This window comes from Lethenteron reissneri, chromosome 11, assembly GCF_015708825.2.
Source record: "Lethenteron reissneri isolate LAM-NWPU_2019-01 chromosome 11, ASM1570882v1, whole genome shotgun sequence".
In the NCBI taxonomy this organism is placed as follows: domain Eukaryota; kingdom Metazoa; phylum Chordata; class Hyperoartia; order Petromyzontiformes; family Petromyzontidae; genus Lethenteron; species Lethenteron reissneri.
The window spans coordinates 809,704-822,260 of NC_083789.1; the positions used below are offsets into that span (position 1 = coordinate 809,704).

The 12,557-nt window shown below is 50.4% G+C and overlaps 1 protein-coding gene across 1 annotated transcript; it reads left to right on the plus strand.

Moving 5' to 3' along the window:
- The first annotated feature begins 523 nt into the window (after positions 1–523).
- On the plus strand, positions 524–10,965 carry LOC133341231 (G patch domain-containing protein 11-like). The gene is made up of 8 exons (XM_061549699.1): positions 524–735; positions 2,092–2,324; positions 4,006–4,047; positions 6,567–6,669; positions 7,198–7,288; positions 7,931–8,035; positions 9,448–9,538; positions 10,271–10,965. Exons 1-8 carry the CDS (start codon positions 677–679, stop codon positions 10,324–10,326), a joined length of 780 nt encoding a protein of 259 aa, XP_061405683.1. The 5' UTR covers positions 524–676; the 3' UTR covers positions 10,327–10,965.
- The last annotated feature ends 1,592 nt before the right edge of the window (positions 10,966–12,557 follow it).

Sequence of the window (12,557 nt, forward strand, 5' to 3'; positions counted from 1 at the left end):
CAGAGACCCATTGCCTCTGTGTCGAGGCCTTAAATACTTAAATATTTGTGTCTATGTTGTCTCTCTGTGCGTCTCTTTCTGCTTGTGTGTCTGTCTGTGTCATTGTCTGTGTTATGTCTCTCTCTCAAATGTAGTTCTACCTGATGACGGTTGCTTGTGTTGCAATCGAAACGTCGTACTCTATTATTTATTTTATTTTCTTGCCCCCCCCGCCCGGCGTATGCCCCTCCCCCCCGCCCGGCGTCTGCCCCTCCCCCCCGCCCGGCGTATGCCCCTCCCCCCCGCCCGGCGTATGCCCCTCCCCCCCGCCCGGCGTATGCCCCTCCCCCCCGCCCGGCGTATGCCCCTCCCCCCCGCCCGGCGTCTGCCCCTCCCCCCCGCCCGGCGTGTGCCCCTCCCCCCCGCCCGGCGTATGCCCCTCCCCCCCGCCCGGCGTATGCCCCTCCCCCCCGCCCGGCGTATGTCCCTCCCCCCCGCCCGGCGTGGAGGTAAATCCTCTGGCCTGGCATGCGCGGCGCGCCCACCGAGACTACTGCTGCTGCTGTGGCCGCGATGGCGTCGTGAGGCCCCGCGAGCCGCCTCCTCCTCCTCCTCGTCGTCCTCGTCCCTCACCGTCTCCTCCCCTCGTCATCCTCGTCCCTCACCGTCCCATCGCAGCCTTCGCGTCCGCCTCGCCATGCAGGGAGGAGGCGGGGGGGATGAGGACTACATGTCGGCAGCCTTCGTCGAGGCGGGGTGAGCGGCCCGCAGAGAGCGCGGCGACTGCGCCGTGAGGAGGAGGAGGAGGTTGATGATGATGATGATGTGGCCACCCCTGTGGTAGTCCACTGCTAGATGGAGCCCTCCCTCTTCGCGGTGTGAGTGCGTGCGAGTTGTTTGGCCATACTGCAGCCCGGGGCCGGCTCCGTATCACTCGCCACTTGTGTTAGCCGCGGCTGGGAGTCGAACTCTTCAGTGTTTGTGGCTGTTAATAGCGGAGTGCGCGGATCACTGCGCCGAGTTCGATGTTTGTGTGTCTGGGTGTCCTGCACCCGGGTCGTGGTGCCTGCGAGGATGTAAAGACGATTTCCTTGCGAGAAATGTCACCTCGGGTTGTGAGGCAAACAGAAATGTTCACTCTGCGAAGACTCCCAGCCACCGGGGAGACCCTGGCCAGGTTCAGGCTCCCACCTCTCTCGGCCCACGACACAATAATCCACTTCTACTTGAGCCTCAAACTTAGACTTGAGCCTCAAACTAGGCCTGGCCCATGGCCTTGAAACGGCCCTCGACTTCATTTCACATTTTAGCCACAGTATCCGGGTCCTATGTCGGAATACTTAATCCCGCAGTGAAGCAGACGCGCATATTATGGTTAGTGCACCCGCAGTATTCATCAGGGCGACCGAGGTATTCGAACCGTACACCTCTGCATGGGTCTTGTCACCGCCCCGATTCCTTAGTGAAGGGGGATTGTGTCAACACAATAGCACAGGTACATACAGAAAATCTAGACTCGCGTTAAAAGTGATCACTTATCAACCTTTATATATTGTTTACAAAGTATATGACGTGATCACTTATCAACCAGTGCAGCAGGAAACAGGATTACCAGTTTGCTTGGTTGTAAACGAAATTTGAACCTTGCATGGCCCAGTGGAGTTCTCTGACTCTCTGAATCTCAGCAGGTGGCATGCCAGGTCTCTTGACTCTGGACCTGGCATCCATTTGAATGGCCATGCACACTCGAGTGTTGTTAATGTCCAGGATCTACTTCCCTACATGCTCATCACATGGTAGCAATGTTATCATTCGACAGTGGTACCGATTTTATTGACCTCAGGAATGATCGGCTGAGTCAACCCTTGACTGGGATTAGAAATGGGAACCCTCTGAATGAGTTAAGCACAACAACCCATTGCAAGTCAAAAGCTCTTATTACTGTTGCATCAACTGTGCTCAATTATATGTTTATATCCATTGGGTAGTAAATAATTACGTGCGTCCGTTATAATTGGCATGAAAGCACGCAATGTCATTTTCATTTAGATTATCACCCAGCAGCACAGCTCTGCGTTGACTGCATCTGTGCGCATCTCTCATCCCCACAAGGAAGGACCAGCGGCCAGGGCTGGTGGTGTCGCACGCGGTGAGGGCACAGCGGCGCCTGGAGCGACGTCACAACGAGCTGAACGCGCAGCACCGCGCGCGGCACGTGCCGCGAGCCGTGGTGGAGCAGCAGAACCGCGAGGCGGCACTGTCCTCGGCGCTACCCACTCACAACCGCGGGTTCGCCCTGCTGCAGCGCATGGGCTACCGCGCCGGACAGGGGCTCGGCAAGTCCGGTGAGCGGCACCGGGGGCCCGCGGTACGCGCCGGTATCGGTCCGCACGAAGCAAGGATTGATAGCGGGAGGCAGGAGAGGTCTCGTATCGTAGCTGCTCACCCTGAGCTATGAATGCCCTGATAGGGCATTGCCTTTGTGCTGTTCGCCTTTTGGCATTCTCTTGTCTAACACTTTGAGACTAGGCTCTAATTGAAGCTGTCTCGAGTGTGGACCAATCCGTTTCAAAGACAATGCATATATTATCAGAGCATGTTTTTGTTGCATGTTCACCACAAATACGTGTGGTTAATGCAGACAGGATCCCTTGAAAAAGGTTTCTGTTTGGTGTTTTAACATCTTAACACCTATTATTGGTTCTTTCGGTAAAGTCACGTAGAAGGGAAATAATAAAAGAATAAAAATATAAAACAATAAAATTCTCACGACGTTTTGACTGCAACACAAGCAATCATCAGGTGTGAAATTTTCTTGCTGTGGATTTCACACCTGATGATGATTGCTTGTGTTGCAGTCGAAACGTCGTGAGAATGTTATTGTTTTAAATTTTTATTATTTTATTATTTCCCTTCTACGTGACTTTACCGAAAGAACCAAGAATATGAATCCCTGCAGTCACGAAAACTTTAAATCAAAATCTTAACACCTGTTTTATTGCCAGAAAGGGTAAAACCTATTCTTATAGGTAGGATGATGATGACTGCACGACCGATAGTCTTAAGTGTCCACGAAACAAGCTACGTGCATTGAAGTGAACATCTGCAAGTAAAAAACAGAGAACTGAGAATCTGGGGAATGGTTCTGGTGAACACTGGAGTGACACTGGAGTGATACTGGAACCACTGGGTGTTGAAAGCGTGCACGAAGGTTCACCCACCCACAACTCGCCACACCGCCACTCACTTCGTGTCATCCTGGTGAACATTACTGCAGCCTTACAGAGCACATGTACAGACCATCTGTTATTCCACTCATGGATGAGGGATCTCTCCACACCTTCCGGGCTGTGGGGGTTATTTGTCCATTCTTCAGCATGCTGGTCAGTTTGGGTTGAAGGCGAGGGGCACATGTATGTTGGAACATAGTACAGTACGTTAATTAATTTTGCTACACTGCACTCTCATGACAAAGCCCTGCTGCAACTTTCTTATGTTTTATGAATAGCGGTCGCTCATCCAACTACTACTGTTATTTTACCAGGTGAAAGCCCTCTTGAGCTATGAGCTCTGTTTTTGAGGCAACGTGGCCACACATGCTAGTGCATCGAAGTGGCTTATTCTAAGTCGGGATTTATAGTAGCAGCCAAATAATCAAAATGCATGTTTCTAATGTGGAGGGAAAAACTGGAGGACCCGGAGAAAAATCTTTGCGAACTCAGAGAGACAACACGCGAACTCCAAATATACATGCGTCAGGGTCGGGATCAAACTCGCATCCTCCTGTTGTATACCATGCGAGGGAGATAACATTTCCCCACATGTCATGTGACACTGCACGGACATCACTCCTGCAAGCTTGTAAATTGCCAAACTCGCAACGGAACTACTCGATTCCCTCATCATCACACTCATCGTCACGAGGCGTGTTGGTGTATTTGACTTGTGCGATCACTCTCCATGCATGTAGATATGTTATAATGGCAGCTTACAGGTGATTTTGTTTTTCTGTCTTTGATACCACAGGCACTGGCATCACGGAGCCTATCCCAGTGCAACCCAAAGCAGGTGAGTGCCGATTGCGTTTGCTGCACGGTTGAGCCACTCTTGGCCATACGCACGCTTAACTCTGTGCGTGTACCCAGGAGCAGCAGCATGCAGGCCAGGGACACAGTGCTGCCAGTCCCATGTATGTTCCTGATGTGGTAAATTAAACCAGAACAGGGGAAGAACATAGAAACTCCACACAGACAGGAGTCAGATTCGAGAATTAAACCTAGGCCCTTCTTGCTGTGAGCCACAAGTGTTGCCACTGTGACACCATGCCACCTTAATCTACAGTTGTATCAATGGAGATTGGAGTGTCGTGCCAAACGTGTCGTCTGAAGTGAGGGATTGTGTGGTAACAGTGGGTGGTCGAGAAAGCTCGGGCAGAGGTCGACTGCAGGGAGCCCGGCTCGTGAGCGTTGGTACGGAGCGCGTTGCGGAGTCGGAGTTTGTGTAAGGGAACTCGTGGGGTAACCCTTGCCATGAGGAACGTTTTTGTTGGCGAGGGAAATCGTGTTGGGAACTCATGAAAGCTCATTCAGATGACGTGTTTCTTCTGAGGGAGACCCTGGGGTAAAGAGAAGTGCACGCACAAAGATTTTGTAACAAAATCGGCACAAATCAATGACAATAATAACGGTCACGAGGTCTAACGGTGGCCAAGTCTGCGGATGCCATGGTGATTCTTTCGTTGCACAGTCGACACTCGCCCCCATCCGACCCAAAAATCAATTGTGAATCACTAGCCCTCTGCTCTTTTTGTTTTCAACCACCTGGATTTATATTCGGCTTTGTCTGAATAATGGCATTTATGGTTTGACCGAGATACAGGGATACTCAGGCAATCTGAAGGGGAGAGAGCGTCTGTAACAATAGTGCAAAGTGAGGATATTCTAAGGGCAATTGCATTGCAGCAGCTATGGTTTTAGGAGAGACTTAGAATAATCAAAGGTTGCACATGTGTGCGGTACATATACATTTATACATTCACTGGCATGGGTCTGCATCGTGCTCAAATTGTACGAATGTTATTTCAAATGCCTGACCAAAACCATGCTACCAAGAGAAGTTGAGTGGACAGATGTCTGAGCATGTAGGTATGCGATTTGTGTTGGGGATGAGTTCGGAGGTGATTTCATTTTCTTTATAAGGATTTGTATTATCGGCGCTTTAACTTGCAATCATCTCACAGCTGTAGGGCTGACCTCACTGACCCTACGCACATATCAGTGTTGGTGCTTGCAGAATAGAAAATGAAACATAAATCTTAGGCTTACCAGAAAGCTTGGATGATACCAAAATAAATGATACACGCACATAAGGTATTGTTTAAGTGCGCAAAGAAGAATGGAGAGATGCATGCTTGAATTTACACTGAGAGATGGACAAAGGAATATGTGGAACAGTGAACAAACGCGAATCGGAGACATCGTATTGACAATACAGAAGTAAATGGGCTCCAATAGGAACCATCGCTAGGTGGGTCAATGGCCGATGTGTGAGGACGATCAGCACAGAGATGGAGCGATGACATGGGTTTCTGCGCACAAGTGAGATGATGGTAGCAGCACTGGACCGACCGCGAGGGATGGCGATGGTGTGAGGAGACCTTCATCCAGCAGTGGAGAGACATTGGTTCATAATGATAGAGCTATTTGAAGAGCTTATTGTAACACGTGGACATTAGAAGAGCAGTGAGATGCCATTGGTTTTATTTTCCTCTGAATGAGAAAATCCAAGTGATATTTATCAGAAAATAGGTTGCAAATTAATGAGCAACCACAAGTATTGTGGCAACATATACAATGGGTGGTGGCATGGCTGCAATCAGCGTGCATGTTTGTGATGATGACCCAAGTGGTAATTCACTTGAGGATTAAACTTAGCCAGCATTGCTTGTGTGGAGAGGTTGGTTGTGTGTGACAGGCAAGCAGGATGTAAGGACGAATATCAGCAGTCATAGGGATACATTTGGCAACAGTGCTCTCAATAATTTCTGATGTGTTGAATTTCTCAATTGTGTGCCCAATGGGTGCCAAAAATGTTATTGGACTCTTATAAGGCGAAGAAGATTCGCGTTGGCCGTACCTTATCAGGCAGATTCCTGATGGAAGGCGAGATTAAGTGGGAACACCCGGGTTCAAATCCCAACCTTACACATGAAAGGTCACGAGGAAAGGTCACGTTTTTTAGGACATGCAGGGTCTGATAATGGTTGCCTTGAAGGAAGATTGACAGACTGTCACAAGCGCTTCACATTGTTGGAGAAATACATTTGGCAAAGTGTATCCTGACGTTCATTTGTAGTGCCATGGGCTGTTGATAGGGAGTGGTGTTTCAGCATGGTAATGCACCCCCACACTCAGTATGTGCTTTGATGGAATTGTTGGGAGAGTTTTGATGGGATGTTCTGAAATGTGGCAGAGCCCAGACTTAGTGTGTGTGGTTCTGCTGGTGGTGCGTGTGTGTGTGGTTCTGCTGGTGGTGTGTGTGGTTCTGCTGGTGGTGTGTGTGGTTCTGCTGGTGGTGCGTGCGTGCAGATAGGGGTGGAGTGGGCCGGGAGAAGGAGAAGGAACGACAAGTGGCGGAGCGCCAGCGGCGCAGGCAGCAGCAGCAAGCCAAGTGTTCGGTGGAGGAATACAGGCACGCACTGTGTGTGTGTGCTCACATCATCAACATCAATGAAGCCGCTTATTACTTCGTACTTAAAGAAAACTCTTTGTTCTACCAAATTCCGCCACAGGGTGTCTGCATTTTTTTTTTATTTATCACGTCTCGGTGCACTGTCCAAATCGGGGTGTTCAATTACAACTATGTAGTACAGCAACCATTTGTGATGATACATTTAACTGTAGGCAAAGATCAACAAGCACACCCATGATCACGCTTTAGTTTAGTTACTCACCTGAGCTGTTTTGGTGGGGCCACAGCGAGTGCTCTGCCTTAAACTAGATTCAAGAGTCCACCCTGTGACGTGCAGGCAGCTCTGCTTTTCTACTTGTGGGGACGATGCTTCCAGTGCTTGGGATTGCACAGAGAACGTACGGTGATGTGGGAGGGGTGTGATAAAAGACTCATGTCCCCTTCTTTGTACGGATAGGCCTTGCGTGGGCGGTCGTTGCATGGGTGCGCTTCACGTGACGTTGGTGCGTTCTGCGTCCCGCGGTGTAGGACGCGCGTGCGCAATAAGCTGGAAGATCGCCAGACGGAGGAAGACCTCCGGAAGAGCCGGGGAGCCTGCGAGCAACTTGACCAGCAGAAGGTACAGGGGTCGGCGTGGGGCACGACAGGCGGCTCCTGGAATCGGGGCGGGGGGTCGCGTCGTGGGATTGTGGTTCCTGGGGCCTCCAATGGTTCTGTGCAACAGAGAATAGTTGAGCGAGGGAGTCCCCATCGCTGTTGGTAGGTCAGCTCGCAGGCAACAGATAAACAACCATCTGTGAAGGCACTTGTGTCAACTGTTATTTGAGAATTCGGTGTCCATCGCAGCGTGGAAGACAGTACGTCTGGCACAGCGGTATTATACGAGCATTCTCCTCTTACCAACAATCTGGACACATTATTCCGATCCTGAATGACGACCCTAATTCATTGAGGTAGTATGCCCAAGTAAAAATAACTTAATGATGATACGATCATGAGCATCATTCAAGGATCTGAAATATACATCTGAAATTGTGGAACTGCCCTGTTACCAGTCATTGCTAATAACGGGAATTAATGAAATGCACATTTATGAATCTTTCGGATTATATTAGTTATACTGGTTAAAAAAATTTGCAGTAATAATGACAAAAATAGATGTGGTGCCTGCGTGTGCTTTGTGTGAAGCACGCCGTGAACCGTACGGCACACGAGCGTGTTAACACATGTGCTCTCCGTGTCCCTTGCATGTCGTGAGCAGGGGGTGAGGGAGCCACTGGAGCCCTGGTTCTGGATGCAGCCTGAACCAGACGAAGATGAGGATGACGAGGACGATGAGGAGGAAGATGATGACGACCAACCCAATGTGAGTGTTTCGTTGCAGGCCGTGAGCCGCTCCCTCCTCTCACGAGCGTGGAGTCCATGAGCCGAGGCGTTTGCCGATTCGCAGCTCCAGAGTGATGTAACGGGGCTGTGCGTGGCGTATGTGTGCTACTCTCGCGTGCTACTCTCGTGTGCATGCTGGTGCACTCTAGATTTGAAGTTTTCGTGACTGCAGGGATCCATACTCTTTGGTTCTTTCGGTAAAGTCACGTAGGTATAAAATAAATTAAATCGGTGATTTACCGAAAGAACTAAAGAGTATGCTGGTGCACGTCACCCGACCTTCACTTCATCACATTTAATTTTCCACTGCAGACGAGTGGCAGACCCACTACAGCCAAATCAGTAATGCTGCTCAGCTGGGACTACACGCGCTGCCAAGGTGGAATATAAGCTTAGGTTTGACAGTTGATACCAAATTGCTTATATGGACCTTCAATACAAAAGCCACGTTGCCACAATCCAGTAAAGTGACTTCCATTGTCGCCTATCACCCATATCGCCTAGCACCAGTTCCTGGACAGTTTATGACCAGAGGTGGCCAACTGTTACTGCTTCCTCTTGTGTTTTTGTATTAAACAACAAGAGTGATTCTCCTCCTCCTGAGTGAGCATATTATCCACTGTCTGGCCAGATGATATGTGGTTCTACGTGTAGTCTCTGAACCCCTGAAAACTGGCAGTAAATATGGTCACAAGTACTAACATTTTAACCTCATGGCGCTACCCCGGCTCTCGCATAATGTCCGTGATGCAGTCATTTTTAATCTGTTGATGGCCTGCGATGCGGCAATCGACTCATCTTGACGAGCTGTACTCACGATGCACTATGGTGCATACAAACGTTCAGGGTTTCAGCGCAATCGTGCTTGCTGCGTTTCAACATTGTGGAGTAGCACTGATTTCGGATTGATTGGTACCCCAGTCGTGGAGTTTAGTACACCCCTGGAAAAAAGTGTCCCAGAAATAAAATATTTAATTTCCTCAGCCATTTTAAGGATCAGCCATTTTAAGGATCATTATACTGGTGCTGCAACAGTGCAGACCACAAACTTCCTCTCTGGTGAGGCCAACAAAGCCATGAACACTGCCTCCTACCATCACCGCGGCCCACAGAGAGAGCTGTGCGGGAGAGATGAGGCAAATGGCAACTTGTTTCACCCTGAAGATGTTTATCTCCATGACAATTAGCAGAGCCAATCATGATTTCTGGGTAGGGCATTTGTCGAAATTGAGTGCATTGATAGGGAAACCTGCGCACTTGGTGAGGCACAGGGCTCTTGAGAAGCAGTGGCCTGTTCAGTGCAACGACACCTGACACAAATTGCTCCAGCCTTCAGGAAACGGGCGCTGGATGTCATCTGACCCACGACTAACAACTGTTGTGCCCATGCAGCGTTTGCAGAAGCAGGAGATGCTGCAGAAGCTGACAGGCTACCTTCGGTCCGAGCACTTCTACTGCATCTGGTGCGGCACTTCCTACGAAGGTGCGTGCTGCACTCGCTTGCCCAAAGGGGTGCCAATTGGGCAGCTCACCATAGTCTCCACTAGCACATACCTTGGTCACTCGGACTGAACCACCGGTACATATGTTGAGGGATAACACTGATTTGTTACTATGTGGAATTTCTAGTCGTGCAAAATACCTTTGATATCGTCCCCCTGCACAGTGTTTGAAGTAGTAGTCTCATATCTGAGTAAACAGAGGTCCTTCCTTGTTGGCTGATGTTTCAAGGAAACTACCCGCAGGAGGTAAAGTCAGCCTCTCCAAATGCAATCAAGTAAAGGGTTGGCACTCCTCTTCATAGGCAGCCTGGAGCCAGCACTGCAAATGCCACGTTCCCATAGCAGGGATCAGTCTGTATACACGTGTACCACTGTTCACCAGCCACTATGCTCTTCCAGTTGACCCCCAGGGGATAATAGCTCGAGGCAACTCCAATGAGGAATTTAATTCTCAACCTTTGCAACTGTGATGCAATTTAGCCACAGATCAAGGTTTAATCAGACTCAAATGCAGTGTCACATGTCATAAATCCCTCGTGTTTTACGATTCCCTTATGTCATAAAAAATATATATAAACTCCGATTTTAATTGAAAGTTTTTATCGTCCTCGGTGAATATCCTTAAGTAAAAAAATTATCCATTTAAATTAAATGTTCTACATTTTATCACCTGGACCACAACTAAATCACCAGTGACAGTGTTTCCCCATCAGACCGTGACGACCTGGACTCTAACTGCCCCGGAAGTACTGCAGAGGACCACAACTGATGGGTAGAGTCAAGATCGTTGTCCTTCCAAGTTTCGCAAGATTATTTTTGAAGCCGCGTGAATTCTCATCTGAAGACTGCCCAAACTTCACCCCCTTTTTCTTCCACTAGATGGAGAAAGTCAACACACCGTATGTTAGAGAGTAAAATACATTTTCTGCAGTGTCGTGCAGTCGTATTCACTGTGGCTGCGCTGTAGATTTACAGATGAACAGGCATGGCCACCATGATTGGAAAATGTACCGCGAGGGCTGGCGCCAACTGGTTTGTGAAGACAACTGTACGTGCGCATGTACTGTACATGTAACCACAGCCTCCTGTGTCAACGCTGGAAAGCTATGGTGCCCAAATTATATTATTTGGGTCTTTCTGTAGTCACATAGATGGTTCTAAGAAAATAACCAAAAACTACGTTCCGATCACAACAAGCGATCGTCATCAGGAGGAAAGAGGATGACGTACGCGTGTGTTGTGATCAGAACGTAGTTTATTTTTATTTTCTTTGAACCATCTACTTGACTTTAGTGAAAGACCCAAAGAATATTGAGTCCTGCAGTCACGAAAGCTTTAAGTCAAGATTTGCCCAAATAATGTTTTGTTTCAGTGTGTAAATACCATTTTTTTTTTTTATTAAACTTTAACTTAAATAGTCTGTGTTTCATGCTCATTGACATAAACCATCTGGGGCCTCTGATGTAGTGCAAAGCCTGTGGCAACATTTGAAATCCCTCTAATCCTGTGCATGCACTTGCTGCGAGTGTACATTATCCATGCTCATGTTTACATTTCCCTTTTTTAAAGTCATTACCAATTTGCCATTGTGAAGTGGCTGTCGTTTATGGACAATGTGGCTTGGGATTTCTCAATTTCTTCCCAATTTTCACCGGCCTTGGCTTGGACATCGCTGGGGAGTTGTGTACCACCTTTAATGTGTACCACCTCAATAAGGAAAAGAAAAGGCACAGAAATGCCACCCAGTAAAGAGGCGGCTCCTCTCCTGGTTCCCATTAATCCAGTTGGAGTGCAGCACAGCAGCTGCTGCTCGTTGCAAAGGTTGTTCAAATCCTGTGGCCACCCCAATTAATACTGTGGGTGTAGTAACCAAAACATACGACGTGCCATCTGCGTCAGTGGACATTAAAGATCACTGTCATTCATAGGCATAGGCCAGTGTGCCTGCATCGCGATCAAAATGTTAAAAGTTCACACCGCACAGGACGCAAGTGGAATATACAGTTCATAGCAATCGTGCCAAAACGTGGCCAGGGCCCTCCTGAAAGAGAGTCCGCAACGGTCCAAGTTGGACCATTCGTCACTGCGCTGCCAAACAAGACGTGGAGGCGGCTCTAACAGATGGGATGCACACAGCAGGGAGGCCCCTGTTGGCCAGAGGAGCGGTCCCGATGGAGCCGCTGCTGGGCGCGCCAGGCCTCGTCGGTGCTGCAGGGCGGGCTCCTGCTGCAGGGCGGGCTCCTGCTGCAGGGCGGGCTCCTGCTGCAGGGCGGGCTCCTGCTGCAGGGCGGGCTCCTGCTGCAGGGCGGGCTCCTGCTGCAGGGCGGGCTCCTGCTGCAGGGCGGGCTCCTGCTGCAGGGCGGGCTCCTGCTGCAGGGCGGGCTCCTGCTGCAGGGCGGGCTCCTGCTGCAGGGCGGGCTCCTGCTGCAGGGCGGGCTCCTGCTGCAGGGCGGGCTCCTGCTGCAGGGCGGGCTCCTGCTGCAGGGCGGGCTCCTGCTGCAGGGCGGGCTCCTGCTGCAGGGCGGGCTCCTGCTGCAGGGCGGGCTCCTGCTGCAGGGCGGGCTCCTGCTGCAGGGCGGCTCCTGCTGCAGGGCGGGCTCCTGCTGCAGGGCGGGCTCCTGCTGCAGGGCGGGCTCCTGCTGCAGGGCGGGCTCCTGCTGCAGGGCGGGCTCCTGCTGCAGGGCGGGCTCCTGCTGCAGGGCGGGCTCCTGCTGCAGGGCGGGCTCCTGCTGCAGGGCGGGCTCCTGCTGCAGGGCGGGCTCCTGCTGCAGGGCGGGCTCCTGCTGCAGGGCGGGCTCCTGCTGCAGGGCGGGCTCCTGCTGCAGGGCGGGCTCCTGCTGCAGGGCGGGCTCCTGCTGCAGGGCGGGCTCCTGCTGCAGGGCGGGCTCCTGCTGCGTCGTCACCTGTGCACTCTGCACTCACTTCAACTACTTACCACACCCTGCATGAATCCTTACGCAAAGTTCACCACTTGAAAATTTATGATTCTAAAATCGTCAT